At 34.5% G+C, this 16,809-nt stretch overlaps 1 protein-coding gene across 2 annotated transcripts in view; it reads left to right on the top strand.

Annotated features, from left to right (window-relative positions):
* The window catches only part of LOC126776217 (cell growth regulator with RING finger domain protein 1-like), a 43,332-nt gene that overhangs the window by 12,092 nt on the left and 14,431 nt on the right, over window positions 1–16,809 (top strand). For both annotated transcript variants that reach the window (XM_050498529.1, XM_050498528.1), the window contains exon 3: window positions 6,129–6,264. In XM_050498529.1, coding sequence (XP_050354486.1) covers window positions 6,129–6,264 — 136 coding nt within the window. The remainder of the gene's footprint in view (window positions 1–6,128; window positions 6,265–16,809) is intronic.

Genomic DNA, 16,809 nt, shown 5'->3' with positions numbered 1-16,809 from the left:
GAAAAGGTAAGGTAAAATACTAAAAGATCAAATAAATTATCGGTATACCGTTTTTATCAGTAAATATAACAATTTGGTCTATTTGTGTGTGTGTGTTACAGTGAAAATGCCAGCAAGACGAATGGGGGCCCATTTGGGCCGTCGAACTAATAAAGCATCAAACATGCGTAATAATAGAGCAGTAAGAACAGACGAACAGATCCAACAAAATAACGAAAATGTGCGTGTGAGCATATCACCATTGAACGGTTTGCTCATCGGTACGTGTCCGTAGTAGCAAGGCTGTTCCTGAAGTCCATTCGCACACGAAAAAATATCGCAAAGGATTTCGTTCCTCCCCGGGTCTCTTCTTTCCCAACTGTACATTTTTTCAGACATTGTTTCAGGCAGAAGGGACAATTTACATTGGACTTTGTCGTGTCTTTATCGCAATTTTATGGAGGAAAGTCAAGAAACCGAAATTGTAACAAGTGTAAATAATGCAATCTTGAAACATAAGTTAATAAATCATGTAAATTAATTCATGTGTACATACATTTCATACATTCAATATACACATGATTCCAGTGTTAACTATTGACAGTATAATCAGAGAAATGATAGTATAATCATATGCTCAGCGTCAAAAAAACTGTCGAAAGAAAAAAAAATTAAATCAATGACCATTATTTTTCAATTATAACAATATTTAATTTATAGTAGACTGTTTTGATTGCTTGAAACTTTTAAAGACATTTTTGATGTTTAATTTATTGTTAAAGTGCTTAAATTACTTTGACAATATTCAAAATAAAATCCTTTCGAAATAATATCATTATTTTGAATCAAATTTATTAATTTAATGCAATAAGTAAAACTTAATTCCATTTGAATTATGCTAGCAGCGCCGCCTTTGAACAGACTATGTTTGTTTATATAGTTTGTGTGAAATAAATCATATCGTGTTGTGTAAAATATTAAACTATTTAAAAAAAAAATTAGCAGTAATTCGATTTGTCTGTTTTAATAGAAACTGTTAGTTGCTAATAGTTGAATCGATTGAAACGCAATAGAAAGACGCGGTTGCCTCACTGGAATCATAAAAGGATTAATTTAAATTAACATCTTAGGAGTCACGGCAAAATTAAAATTCTCGCGCAAGAAGAAAAATTATGGTGATGGCCAACGATGCGACAGGAAAATAGCCAGCGCAAAGATTATGTTCCATTCGTATGTACTATTTTTATCCCATATTCTACTGCCAAACAGCAATATTTAGTATTGGTGTGTTCCGGCTTAATAGGCGATGGAGCCAGTGTAACTACAGGCAGAAGGGACAATTTAGTTCCCAAGATTGATGGCGCATCTAAGGAATGGTTCATATTTTTATAGTGCCAATGTATATAGGTGGGGGTGACCATTTACCAATATTATAAAGAAAACAAATAACGGATCACCTTTTTCTGTCTCTAAAGTTCTGTCTCATAATGTGGGACGAATGTATAATGAGCCAACACTCACACACAAAATCCGTAGACATAACCTAAGAAAACAATAATAAATAAAAACATGAAAAAAATCGCAGGTGGTTCGCAGGCTTTATGCATATATGTATAATGACAATCAATAAGTCGTAAGACCAAACGAGGCGGACATCGTTTGGTCTTGCGACTTGCGACTTGTGTGGGTCACACACACACCACACCATGTTTATCACACGGACAATTATACGTGGCACGTTCTCGAGGATACTTTTGTTGTTCCATCAAACCATCGAGCTTATTTGTGTTGGCTAAAGACGGACTGACAAAAAATATCGTACACTCAATTTCTCTTCGAAATTAATTAACTACTTTAGGATAAAAATATATTACTTTTTTTTCACTTTACATTTAACTTTTAATCAAACAACGAATATGTCCATTACATTAATCAAATACATTGAATTGAGAAAATGAATGGTTGGTGTTTTTTGTTTTTATCGGCGGTTATCGTCTACGCGCTCCCTTTTTCTGTTATAGATCCTATCACCACACACTTACAATAAATACGTTACTTTTTATTTAAAAACCAAAATATTCAGTAGGCAGAACAACGTTTGCTGTATCAGCTAGTGTATATATAACAATAATGAATATTATTTTATTAATACTTAGTTCAGAGATCGTTCGAGTTCGAGTTTACGATTATTCGGTTGTATTTATTTGAGCTGAATTGAATTCATATTATTCCAATAACAGACACATCCTCTGATTGTCCAAAGATATATACAAAACGGAAATAAAATAAAAAATACATATTTCACGGTCTAAAAGTGTACAAATCATCATAATAGGTCGAGACCAATTTTTGTATAAACATATAATTCAAAAACTGAGTAAGTTGGTTGTAACCACGGAAACTGACACTGTCGAAATGTTGGGCAAAATAAATACGAAAGTGTATGTTTATTTGTTTGTTACACACACGTTATCAACGTCTATATAAATAAATATTAATGAGTTTTTCCGACAAAAATTCTCAGTAGCAGCCCGGAGTCTGGAAGTTGGATATGTGTACAGTCTCGTGCATAGGAAAGCACGTCGCAATGCCGTTGGTCCTGCGCCTGAACCCTCTCCGGTCGTGTCGGATTGACGTCCTATTGGATTATGAGTGTTAGGAAATTTCGAGTGGAAATTTACCTTGAGATTGGTGCCGTGGCCGAAATTTGTCAGGAGGACATCATCATTTTTGTGTTTCTTTCTATTGACTTATTTTTAAACTATGTAATGTGTTGTACATTAAATATTTAAATAAAATAAAAAGTCATTCTTTGCCTTAGGTCTCACAGACCTTCTCTCACAGACTTTCTTATCTTCTGTGTCTTTCTTTACTATATAGTGTTAGTTTTATACCTGTAGTCTGGAATCGGGGATAAAATTATTAATGTTAACTTCATCATAATAAGTGTCAAATATCTTGCCTGCATAAATCAGAAATGCTATTTAATATATTCGATAGTTTTCTGCTACCGAGTGAAACTCGAAACGGCAAAGGCATTATAAAACAATATATATGCTTAATAATTGTAATCCCATATTTAATAAAAAAATATATCCAGTATCCACTAGATATATGGTTGACGTGATTGACGAAACAGATGCACACGAATGGTTTGACAATTTGTCCAATTGTGATAGCCGAGTCAATGCCCCATGGTAAGGTACTCCCACTAGTATAGCTGGTCATAGAACTTGTTCAAAGCTTGTACGTACGACTTTCTAGGATCCGCTGGGAATTTACTTCGAGGCATTTAACGTAAAGGTTTTCCATTCAAAGCTACCTTCTAAAAGATATATTTTAAAGTTTTTGTTTTGTAATTACGCTGAGTATTAAATAAAAAAATTAAAAATAGTAATGTTCCAAATTCTAATTTTAATTCTACATACATTAATATACTAATTATTGCATACATACTCATTAATTAATAATGCACACATCTAAACTGTACTTTATCCTTACTTTTATAGCTAAACGGGACCGCAATCCCACACAAACAGATCAAGCAAAAGACCAACATCTTAACAATCTATTCCGTGCATGGGAATAGTAAAAACCAACATCCAAACGCCGGGCTAACTAAGAACTTATTCATCAAAAATAAAATTGAGATAGCCGCGCTTTGAAGTAGCTAAAGAAACGAGGAGGTTGAAACTTTTGAGTAAGCATCGATTAATGATCTTGCACTTTACCATAAGCAATTGAAACATTTAAGGTTTGGACCTCGAAAGAGTATTTTAAATAATTCATTCATTAATTCTAGCCGAGATTGACAATAAGTGACAGTTGATGTTGTTCTTTTTCGATTTTCAAATTGAATTGTAATTCGACGAACTGTTCTAAATTTAATTTCCTAAATAGCTTTATTTAAAATTCAACTATTATCGACATTCAATCGTTCCTAAACGTCATGATGGGGATAATAAAAATCAAATATTTCCTTTATTATATTAATTTGTATTCCAAGAGTATTTCGAACTCTCAAAGCCGCAATAAAGGTGTGTTTTCGTCTGCGTGGGCTTTTGGCAGAGGTCATACTACGAAGTACCAACGTGACTTGATTCGGATCATTGCCAATACGCCCACTTATAGGCATTATAAAAAAAAAATATCTGACACTGTTTTCATTGTTGCCAAATATCAGACATTGTCTAAATGTCAAATGGAAATCGTTTCGTACGTGCTCGGAGGTTTCAATAAAATAATTTTACACTTTCGCTCGGTACTGAAACAAAAGAACACTCGTCATAATATTCTTGGTGGAACGATTACCATGACACACTATGTCGACACATTTTCACAAACACATACGTCATTGACCGATGTTGTACCAATTTGCATCAGTAATACCACACTTGATAGATTATATATAAGTATAAAGAAAAACAAAATTAATAATTAAAAAGCCGAGATGGCCCAGTGGTAAGAACGCGTGAATTTTAACCGATGATGGTAATTTCAAATCCGGGCTGGTGGAAAATTCAGTGGTAATTTTGTTATTATAATTCATCTTGTGCTTGACGGTGAAGGGAAACATTTGAGGAAACCTGCATGTGTCTAATTTCGCTGAAATTCTGCTACATGTGTATTTCACCAACCCGCATCGGAGCAGCGTGGTGGAATAAGCTCCAGACCTTCTCCCCAAAAAGGGAGAGGAGGCCTTAGCCCAGCAGTGGGACACTCACAGGCTGTTACTGTTACTGTAAAAATTTACTGCACGCGTGATACATGTTATATAACAAAGCTTACAATTTTTATGCAGCCTTTATTAGTTCATTATATACCCACCCAATGATTACTAATTATTCTCTCGCATGTTGGCATCAATGGTTGTTATATTATGAAGATTAGTAAGACAGTGCTATTAAACGTTATTTCATGTAGTACTTACCATCAGGTGGTCCATACGTTCTGAAACGCTGTTGATTTCGTCCAAATCAACAGCATTTCAGAAATGGTTCTACAATTATTACTTATTACTAAAGTAAGGCCACTTAGGATTACAGTTTTATAATACGAAGCAATATACCTTCGTCAAATGTAAAAAAAATGTTATAATTATTAATTACGACCATTGTTACTTTTATAAAAGACATTTTTCTTTGTATATTAATTATCAAACCTTTTTAAGTAAATTAAAAATGGAATTGCGATCCCTTGTATTTATCATGAGATATAATATTTGTATAAGCAATTAATATCGAGAAACGTACGTGTATTGGACACAGTTACGTCTTATACGTGTAAACGCTTTGATAGATTAAGCCTTCCGTTAAAAATGTTGGTCAACCTTCGAGTCCTTATTAGTCTTGATCAAAACCTAGATATTGTATATTTGCAACGTTATTAATATACGAGCCGTGACTGTGTTTTTATATTATATGAAGTACTTAATAAAAAAATCTAACATAAAAATATTAATGGTAGCAACACTTTTGATCTTATGATCTTTTGATGTTTGTTGATCTTTTGATGTTTGTTGGCTTATGTGAGACTTATTTTGTTACCAAATGTTTATGTATTATATTATGCTGTATGTTTCCCAAATAAATAAATAAATTATCCCCGGGGGTTGTCGAAAAATCCTTAAATCGTTTTTTAATTATAACCCATATAAACAACAAATGATATATATATATATATATATATATATATATATATATATATATATATATATATATATATATATATATATATATATAAACTTGTTGTTATCATATTATGTTTGTCGGAAGACAAGCTGTTGACAAGGAGACAAACGACCGTGAGATTTTACTTCAAAAGTTTAGGGCACATTCAAAAAAGAAAAAAATATATAATTAGTATTATTTGTATAATTAAGAACAGCAATGAAGGCTTAATTTATTTAAGTTGTTATAACTATTGATAAATTTAACCGATTTTTGTTAAATGCAAATTATACGGTACACTGAAAAACTTATTTTCTTTTCTAATTTTATCCTACAATACAAACAGGCAGACAAAAATTAGTAATTAGGAAAAAGTTAATACAACTTTTAAAAAGTAGTTATTTTAAAAGACACACTTCAATATCATTCATTTGTTTGAAATCAATCGCCTTATACAAAACCCATTTTGTTTTCCATCAGGAGTGAGATGCTGCGTCTCATCAACAGTGAGGTATTGGCATGCGAGCTGGTGGGGAGCGCCCGTCAGAGACTTGCATCAGACGCTCTGGGGTACGCTTCCAGAGATCCTCGCGTCAAGACATTTGAATTTTAGTAGGTAAGTCCAAACCTTGATACTTATATTGATATATTTTTACGATTGATTTGAAAATAAAAAAAATACTGTATCAATCCTTATTGTTGTTACCCCTTTTTTATTTTGAAAAATGGTCGTTGAATATGTTTTATTAAGTTTGACGAGCCGGTTGGCGTGGTTGGTGGCTTGCCTTTCACGCCGAAGATTGTAGGTTCGATTCCCACCCAGGACAGATATTTGTGTGCATGAACATGTCTGTTTATCCTGAGTCTGGGTGTAATTATCTATATAAGTATGTACTTACAAAAGAAAAATAGTATATGTAGTATATCAGTTGTCTGGTTTCCATAGTACAAGCTCTGTACAAGCTTAATTTGGGATCAGATGGCCGTGTGTGAAAAAAATGGCCAGGATATTTTATTAAGTTACTCACAAGTTTCAAACACTAAGCATATATATCTACCTACATGTACATTCGTGCTTTTTTCAAAAACAGTTCTTTTTTAATTTGAAATAAAATGTTTTCCTTATTAATTTTATTAAATTAAATATAATGAAAAGCAATATTTAAGAAAATATCCGGATTTAATATAGAAATTAAGGTATTGTATTTAGAAACTGTATATATCGGAAGAATACATTTAAAAATGTATTCTTAAATTTGATCTTGTAGTATTACTTTCACAATCCTTGAGAAATGCAATGATTACAGTTGATTTAGATTAGTATTAATAATATTCGATGCAGGAAACACTAATCCAAAATCAACCGGGGAAGAAGACAGCGCTGTGCGTACCTTCTTACGCCAAAAAGAAGCCTAGCCTACGCCCCTGGGTGTATGTTCTCAGGTGAAGGAGGCCTTCAGTGGTAGCCTAACCGTTGAGACGCCACAGTACACGATGATGTACTACCGGTTTTTGGTGGGACTCCGCCAGGAATACTCCCACAATACCTCCACTCCCACTTAACGGTCTAATGGACGTGCTAAAAGCAGCGAGAAATGTGTTTTCCGGCGAAAGAAAAATAAATAAAGTTTATAAACAAACTAAGTACGTATTGAGTTTCCTGTCGGTTCTTCTCGGGTAAATTTACTTTTCGAACCGTGAATAGTTTTATGTTAGATTAATCTTGTAAATACAAAATAGCATTGAATTAAATTCATTTTGATTTTTACCAGCACCTATGTAGCTTGCAATGTTCGTTAGTTCATGGTCAAATCTTGCAAGCCGAATTAGAAGTTCCTCTTATCTTTTGAAGTTGAAATTTCACATTTCGGTTCAGTTTGAATGATAATTTTTATAGTAAACGTGACGTGTTCACACGATTTTTGGCATCCAAAGAAGAAACTCCTCAACGATTAACTGCATAGACACGAAATTTTGTATTTAAAACATTTATTATTACACACATAACCTTAATCAGCGGCTGTAACAACTAACTTCATCACTCACGCGTTAATTGTTGAAAACCGACTTATTGTGATATACTATTTTGATGGGTGTTTTCTTGAAATGTTATGACTATTACGGCCAATGTCGCATATCACTTTCTGACACTTCACGACCGATTTCTACGGTGAGTTGTGTTCGCTCTTAAAGAATAGCTACTAATTGAATGAATATCGTTTACGTGAAGTAGTACTTTTTTTTATATATAGAAAAGGAAGGCAGACGAGCATATGGGCCACCTGATGGTAAGTGGTCACCAAACGCCCTTAGACATTGGCATTGTAAGAAATGTCAACCATCGCTTATAGCCAATGCGCCACCAACCTTGGGAACTAAGATTTTATGTCCCTTGTGTCTGTAATTACACTGGCTCACTCATCCTTCAGACCGGAACACAACAATATCAAGTATTGCTGTTTTGCGGTAGAATATCTGATGAGTGGGTGGTACCTACCCAGACGAGCTTGCACAAAGCTCTACCACCAGTAAAAAACGTAAAAAAAGTACATAAAACGTAACGCGATGTTAGAACAATGTAGGGTCTACGATTCCGTAATTCTACAATTAAGCGCTTTAAAGCTCCAATATAAATTCCTATGTTATCAGAATTACATAAATTAAACAGCCCAAATAAATACGACCGAATAAATATAAACTCGTAACTAGGTTATAATCTGTATTTTCTCTGAATAAATAATTGTAACATAAACATTTATAATGTACACAAAACATATTAAGATTCGTATATAACTAGAAGTGCACGCGGTTTTACTCGCGTTACATTTTTATTGTATATGTATCGGAAAATCGAAATACCTAACAATAAGACTGGAAGAAAAACTACATCTGTTATTCTATCCCGAGAGCAGTTCGATAAATCCTAATTATAGTTTAAAGTCATTACTAATTAAACAGCGGTAAACAAATAACGGCCTTATAAACGTTTGTTTAGCAAGTGATTTTTTTTTTTCTCTTTTCTGGTGTGTATCTACGCTATTTGTGCGCAAAATATTCTGCCAATGTCGCGTATAAAATACACATGATATGTTCGGTTTTAAATTTGAATCGTTTAATGATGATGAGTGAAAACTATGTAATTCTACGATAGATCTAGAACAATATTATAATTGCATTAAATAATTATTTGAACACAAAAAATAAATAATATAATAATAATTATAATTTTAATTTATTTCTCACAATAAATTTTATTAAATATTTAATAAATGGTAAGTAATGTCAAAAGAAATTTCATGTTTACAGGACGTTGGATGTTAGCAGGTGATTAGTCAAACAATACTGTGTCTTCTTCTATCCAATGTCAAATCAATAATGAGAGGCAGAGCGAAATCAATGTTTAACTAAACTGTCGCTAAGCAACGATTATAAGTAAGGCCGTTCGTATATACATATAAATCTAAGCTTGTGACGAGCCGGTTGGCGTTGTTGGTGGATGCTTGCCTTTCACGCCGAAGGCTGTGGGCTCGATTCCCACCCAGGACAGATATTTGTGTGCATGAACATGTCTGTTCGTCCTGAGTCTGGGTGTAATTATCTATATAAGTATGTATTTACAAAAGAAAAATAGTATATGTAGTATATCAGTTGTCTGGTTTCCATAGTACAAGCTCTGTACAAGCTTAATATGGGACCAGATGGCCGTGTGTGAAAAATGTTCCAGGATATTATTATTATAATTATTATTATAGACTCAACCGATTTTGATGAAATATAGACGGTAACTTGGAATACTTAACAGTTAAGTCTTATCCGTAACAGTCTGTGAATGTCCCACTGCTGGGCTAAAGGCCTCCTCTCCCTTTTTTTTTGAGGAGAAGGTTCAGAGTTTATTCCACCACGCTGCTCCAGTGCGGATTGGTGGAATACACATGTGGCAGAATTTCAGTGAAATTAGACACATGCAGGTTCTCTCACGATGTTTCCCTTCACCGTAAAGCACGTGATGAATTATAATCACAAATTAAGCACATGAAAATTCAGTGGTGCTTGCCCGGGTTTGAACCCACGACCATCGGTTAAGATTCATGCGTTTTTACCACTGGGCCATCTCGGCTTTTTTAAGTCTTATATATAGTAGTTAAATATGATGTAAACAAAAGCTATATTGATATATTTATATGATATGATTTGTTTCAACTTTATTTATTTTGTACATATATAAATATACAAGTTAATGACCGGCTCGAGTTGAAAAGCCTCCTTCAATGTTTACATAAACAATCATTCGATACAACTTAGTATGGTAGTATGTCAGTAACCTTCAAGCGAGTGCCGACAATAACTGTACAAAGATTCATCTCAAACGATACACTTACGTATTGAATACGAACAAAAACAAATATCAATTCTTGTATGTATCTCTTAAATCTCTTTGTGTGTGTGTGTGTGTTCAGGTGAGCCTGAGTTAAAATAATATTTAAAAAAAAAAATTTGAATTGACATTATAAAGAACCGTTTTCGCTTCACGGCAATGATGAGAATATATTTTCAAACGGAAAAGCTCCTAAAAGGTTTTTAATGTGTTTTCGCAAATTCAATTATGAATGGTGTCAAGTCACATTCTCTAATAAAGATGACGCATCATAAATTGGTGTAGTATTTGGGTTGAGGAGCCTTTTTTTGCTTTTATCTTTTTCTAGTTTCCGCCCGCGACTTTTCGATAATTATTATACAATTCGATCATTGTATTTTATATAATAATATTTACTTGGTGGAATGAATCATCAGAAATTAAAAAGCTGTAGTAAGTATTGTTGTGTCTAATTTCATTGAAATTCTGCCACATGTGTATTCTACCGACCCGCATTGGAGCAGCATGGTGGAATAAGCTCCGAACCTTCTCCTCAAAAGGGAGAGGAGGCCTTAGCCCAGCAGTGGGACATTAACAGGCTGTTATTGTTGTTGTTGTTACTCGGGTGATGTAACGATCTAACGATACAACATACGTCCAAATCTGGCCAGGCATTTAAAAAGTTATGGTGGTATAAAGAAATCTACACATATATGAACCCTAAAAACATTACATTCCTTTTCGAGAAATCGTGCAAACAATATTGGTACAGTAAATATCCTTTTAAAGATAACGTAATAAATTATTTAGATAGTTCATTAAACTTACTTATTGTATGACATTTTTGATAAAAATGTCATCGGACCAAATTCAGCCTGTTCCGATTCTTCGTGCCCTGGGGTATAAAACTCTTGGTCTCATAAAAAAAGATAGCGATGAAGTTTCACATGAAATTGAAAATTCCCTTTTTCTGATGAAAAGAGAAAATCTGGAGAGGGTGTTGGATTTTAAAAGCATACGACTTTGAAAGATGATCACAAACTATGCAGTCTGTCTTTATCTGCCTTTATCTATTTATATAATAGGAGCATTTTATGTTTCGAAGTATATAAATATAGCTTTTGTTTACATCATACTCAACTACTATATACAAGATTTATGTGTTTGTTCAACTTACAAATTTATTTAAATTACATTACAAATTGAAAATCTAAACAAACAAAAGGTTGCACATCTTTAGTTGTAGTTTAGTATAATCTGTAATATACTTTATCGAATAAGGTGTCTCGTCCATTCACGTTTTTAATATAGGTTTTTAATTTGTTAAGTGGCCTATACAAGAATATCGAAATAAGGATTATACGGAAACGTTTATACAATGTTATCATATTTGTAATTTATTTTTTAAAATTGTGGATATACGTAATGTCATTTGTAAATATATTCTGACGCAACCGTAAGTATGCCAGGCTTTGCCAAAAGCATTAGAAATATAAATAGAACTAACTTTTTTTGTATTATGAAAGTGGTAAAAATATCTGTAACGCGATCTCGAAGTAGAGGCACATATGGATGGCATTTGACGTAATATGTATGTAAATAACAAAAATATAACGCTACCATAGGGCAAGACGGCGCGGTGCACCAGCGCCCTCAAACGAGAGGGGGCCCCTAAGGCCGACGTGTTAAAAATAAAACAATTGATGAGATTTATTTATTGAACTAGATTATATTTACATACATATATAGCAATAACATGTATAATATTTGCGCTCGTAGATACTAACAAAAAGGGTTATCTACAGTTTCTATACAGTTGAACCAACTTTAAGCGACATCTTGGCCAATAAACGCGACGCCTAGCTACGCCACTGGTTTCTTATCTTATATTTCTCAACTCGTCTGCTACGTAACTAAGCCTCCCCCGTTAGGGATGATAGATGAGCATCCCGTTGAAGCTTCGAATCTTAAGTGATTCCTAAAAAGATTAAAGTATCAGCTCCATTACAGATCGAAGGATTTTTATTTTCTTTGTTATTATAGTAGCAAGCAACCAACCCGATAAGAAGTATTTACGTTTTTCTGTCAAAAAATTCTCAGTAGGGACCCGGTGTCGGAAGGATTTGCCATTCCATCGGATTATGAAAGTAATGGATGGAATAGAGGCTCAGCGGGATTTTCATTATTTTGTTTTTTTTTTTTTCTCTTGCAATTGCTTACAAATTTTAGTATAAAAAGAAACAGCCAGGAAGCGATCGTTTTTGATTTCATTTCTAAGGTAATCAAGGATCTCTCAATAAAATATTTCGAGAAAGCCGCCAGGCACTCAAACCCTCTCATACAGAATACTAGCAAGTATAGCCCTCAGACGTCCTAGTCGCCACCGATGATAAAATCTCATCGGCCAACGCTAACTTGTTAGGGAACACAATGAACACACACCGACCCCGCCGGCGGGGTCGACGACTCTCTTTCATTAATCCCGTCGACGCTTAGGCGTATGACGGCATTATAACGCAGAAGTCCTCCCCTCCCGATTTCAACGGAGTCCTAAGCCGAGGTCCGGCCTCACAGGAGGCACCCTTAGGACGCCCGTCTCTCTTGAGCCCTGTGTGGCTCCCAACATCCGGCTGAGTTGAACTCGCCCATCCCGCCCGGTGACGCCGTAGAGGCCAATAAGGCCAACAGTATTACACATTTCGAAAAAAAAAAAAAAAAGCGATCGTTTCATTCCCAATGTGCGCTAACATCAATAAACTCACTCATTGTAAAACAACCTTAAGCGTTCCTTTTAATTTTTTTTTTCATTAACAACAGAGGTATTTGAGCACATTCTGGTATACTGTTGTTAAACAGTATGCATTGTCCTACAAAAGAGTCCAGTCGACTATGCGCAAAGCTCTTAAAAATAGAAACATTTTAAATTTCATCGAATGAGACGTCTGGTCAAACATTTCCCAAAGGTAATCAGAACGTATATCGCATTTCGATGTCTAAAGTTTATACAAACGGTTACGTGGGCACTCCTCTTATAAAATATGTATAGAATGTGTCTGATCGAATTGCTAACAAAAATAAACCTAGACTTTACAGGTCGAGCGAATTTCTAACGTTGCTTCGATTCTGTTTAACGAATAATAAAATAAATGAATTAATCTAAGCGTTGAAATTATATGTAAATACCGCATGATGGTGTAATATATTTTAAATTTAAAGCACAGGCTTTGTTTTTTCACACTCGGCGCCGGAGACGTTCTAAGGCGGAAGTCATCCGTCCATCCGTGAGGACTTGCGTATTCTGAGCCTTTTTTTTAAATATTAAATTATATTATATTAAATATTATGTTTATTTATTTATTGATATAAGAAACACCATCAGCATATTCACAAAATTAACAACAAAAAATTACGATAATAGGAAGCTAGTACAGTGTGATACACTATTACAGGGATAACGAAATAATTATAATGCTAACAGCTAACATTACACTCCTCCCTCCCGATTTCAACGGAGTCCTAAGGCGAGGTCCGGCCCCACAGGAGGCACCCTTAGGACGCCCGTCTCTCTTGAGCCCTGTGTGGCTCCCAACATCCGAAAAAAAAAAAATAACATTACACTAAATAGTTGTCTCATAGTCTGTGTTTTCCTATCGGCTTGGTATCTAGTGTAATAATTTAATTATAAATATTGAATATAAATGTACAAAGTTACTCCCGTGCCTCGGTAGGCACGTAAAACCGTTGGTACCGCGCCTGAACTGTTTCTAGTCGTGTGTTCTAATAGTCGGATTGCCATCCCATCGAGTTATGAGAGTGAAGGAATAGACAGTGGATCTGTGCTAGCACACACGCTCGTGCACCATTGTTTCACTCGAGATTGGCCACCGTGGCTGAAATCGGTCAGGAGGACATCATCATCCGATATAACATTGTACTAATGATTCGATCTTTTTTATTCGCAACATTTAGTTAATATAATAATATCCCGGGACATTTTTCACACACGGCCATCTGATCCCAAATTAAGTTTGTACAGAGCTTGTACTATGGAAACCAGACAACTGATATACTACATATACTATTTTTCTTTTGTAAATACATACTTATATAGATAATTACACCCAGACTCAGAACGAACAGACATGTTCATGCACACAAATATCTGTCCTGGGTGGGAATCGAACCCACAACCTTCGGCGTGAAAGGCAATAATTCACCAACCACGCCAACCGGCTCGTCTATTAAACAATGTTATACCGCAATTGTAATTCAAATACCAATACGTATGATTCGTATCGAATAATTTACAACCTTCATGTTCGATATAATAATCGTAAATAAACATGTTCATTATCGATTTTTCATGCACTGAATTTCATGTCCTCTTTAATGGAATCCATATCACAATCGCAATAAATAATAACTCGTATAGTATTTGGTATACAGGTAATATTTGGTTGTTTGGTTTTTCTCTTCAATTTAAAAGTTTTATGGTGACCCGTATTCTAGCCGTGAAAAGCCGGATCTCTAGCTAGCGAATAAATAAATCAGTTCAGTAACAAACAGCCTGTGAATTTCCCACTGCTGGGCTAAGCCTCATCTATTTTTTTTTTAATGAGAATGGTTGGAGGTTATTCCACCACGCTGCTCCAAGTAAAATTAGATACTTGCAGGTTTCCTCGCGATGTTTTCCTTCGTCATCAAGCACGAGTTGAATTAAAAACACAAATCAGCACATGAAAATTCATTGGTGCTTGCCCGGGTTTGAACTCACGATCATCGGTTAATATTCACGTGTTCTAACCACTGGGCCATCTCGGCTCTTCGAAATAAATAAATACAAAACTTAATACATCATTATATACTAACACACCTTCAGAGTCTCCTTTTATGTTCGAAGGGCATACATACCAACAATCGTGTCAATGGACTTTCCGATCGTATGTTTACGTTCAAAATATACGCATCATAAATTATTCATCAACGTGTAGGTGATGTAAATCGCCTTAATATAGACTTATAATTAAAATTATACTCTTTCCTATTTCATTATTACGGGAAATTATGCAATTGAAATTTTTTATGAAACAATTATCAAATTGTGGTTTCCAATTAGGTTACAATTTCAATTGAACAAGTCCATTACAAATGAGTGACGTAAGAGCTAAAGTAGGGGTTTTTATTAAGCGCAACGGCCAATATATGACATGGCAAACCCGTATTGTTATACAAAGGTATTCCCAAATGATTATTTAAAGTCAAAAATCTTTATTTAATGTAGAAGCGTTTAGAATTTTATTTTATAGTTCATATTGATTTTGTGTGAAGGTTTCTGGTGCGCGAGTGCTTATAACAATATTTAAATTGTAACACAACGGTTTTAAATGCTGAGGGTATGTTTGGAAATAATCGTTATCTGATTGGTTATTTTTGAAAACAACTCTGATACGATATTGATGCCTTCTTTTTCGCTGGAAAAAAGCGGAACAAGTGGGGGGCTCGCCGGTGTCCATGGCGCCGAGTGCGCCCCGAACATCGGAATACCCACTAAAAAACCAGAGGTACCCTTTCCGTCTTAACGAGGAGCGCCACGGGATCGCTTTCGCATGCTACCACGAACGATATTGATGCCTATATTAAATAAACAATTCTTATATATATATATATATATATATATATATATAATTCCGATCGTGTTGAATTTATAGTTTCGAATTTGTTCTTACTGAATGGTTTGACACTACAGGTCAATGTATATATTAGCGTCTTCGTGTAAAGTAAATCTTTGAAACAGTGTCATCATGTCACCTGCTTAGCGTGAATAGTCCATACGGTATCTACATCATCGTCCTCATGCTTATAAACGTTTATCGAGTGATAATGAAATAAATGAGTACTCTTGAATGTGAAATCATGAATAACATTACAGAGCCAACAATTTTTTTCTGGCCCGACCAAGAATTTGACTCAGAATTTCAGAATTTGTAGATCTTTAAGCAAGCCTAGACCATCAGGTCATTTGGCACTACACGTCCGATGACTCCATAAAATCGAATCGCATTTGCTTCAAATTCAAAATGTCTAACTTCAAGTCAATGCTTAGAAGATATTCAAACAAAGAAATCAAAACAAACGTATTGATAATTAAATCGTTCCCTGATGACTTGTTTAAAAATACGATACGCCGTCAATGCCATTGACTCGTAACGCCATTGTTTCGCAACTGTGGCACTGGGTTTATAAACTACAGCTACAAATCAATCGCGTGGTAACAAGCTAAGCATTCAACTTCAGTTTCATGTAAAAAAAAATAATTGCTTTGATTATGTTGATTGTATTACGCGGCTTCATCCGCGTTACTTAATATTTCATTCTATCTTTCAGTCGTATATTTATAATCTGTTTAATTTAAAATAAGTGCGTGTATTTTTTAGTTTAAGTTTGGATTAAGGTAAACATTATAAATACATAATGTTTTTGTAAAATTAATATCGCAGATTTAATCTTTTGTATTCTATACATTTTTTCTTTACATTATAGGTAGGTGGACGGGCAGATGGGTCACCTGATGGTTAGTGGTCACCACTGCCCATGGACATTGGCAGTGTAAATAATATTAACTATCCTTTTTATTTTTTTCACACGGCCATCTTATCCCAAACTAAGCAGAGCTTGTACTATGGAAACCAGACAACTGATATACTACATATACTATTTTTCTTTTGTAAATACATACCTATATAGATAATTATACCCAGACTCAGGACAAACAGACATGTTCATACACACAAATGTCTGTCCTGGGTG

The sequence above is a fragment of the Nymphalis io genome, chromosome 19, assembly GCF_905147045.1.
Source record: "Nymphalis io chromosome 19, ilAglIoxx1.1, whole genome shotgun sequence".
Lineage (NCBI taxonomy): Eukaryota > Metazoa > Arthropoda > Insecta > Lepidoptera > Nymphalidae > Nymphalis > Nymphalis io.
The sequence above is the reverse complement of the archived record's forward strand: the minus strand, read 5'-3'. Positions and strand labels throughout refer to the sequence as shown.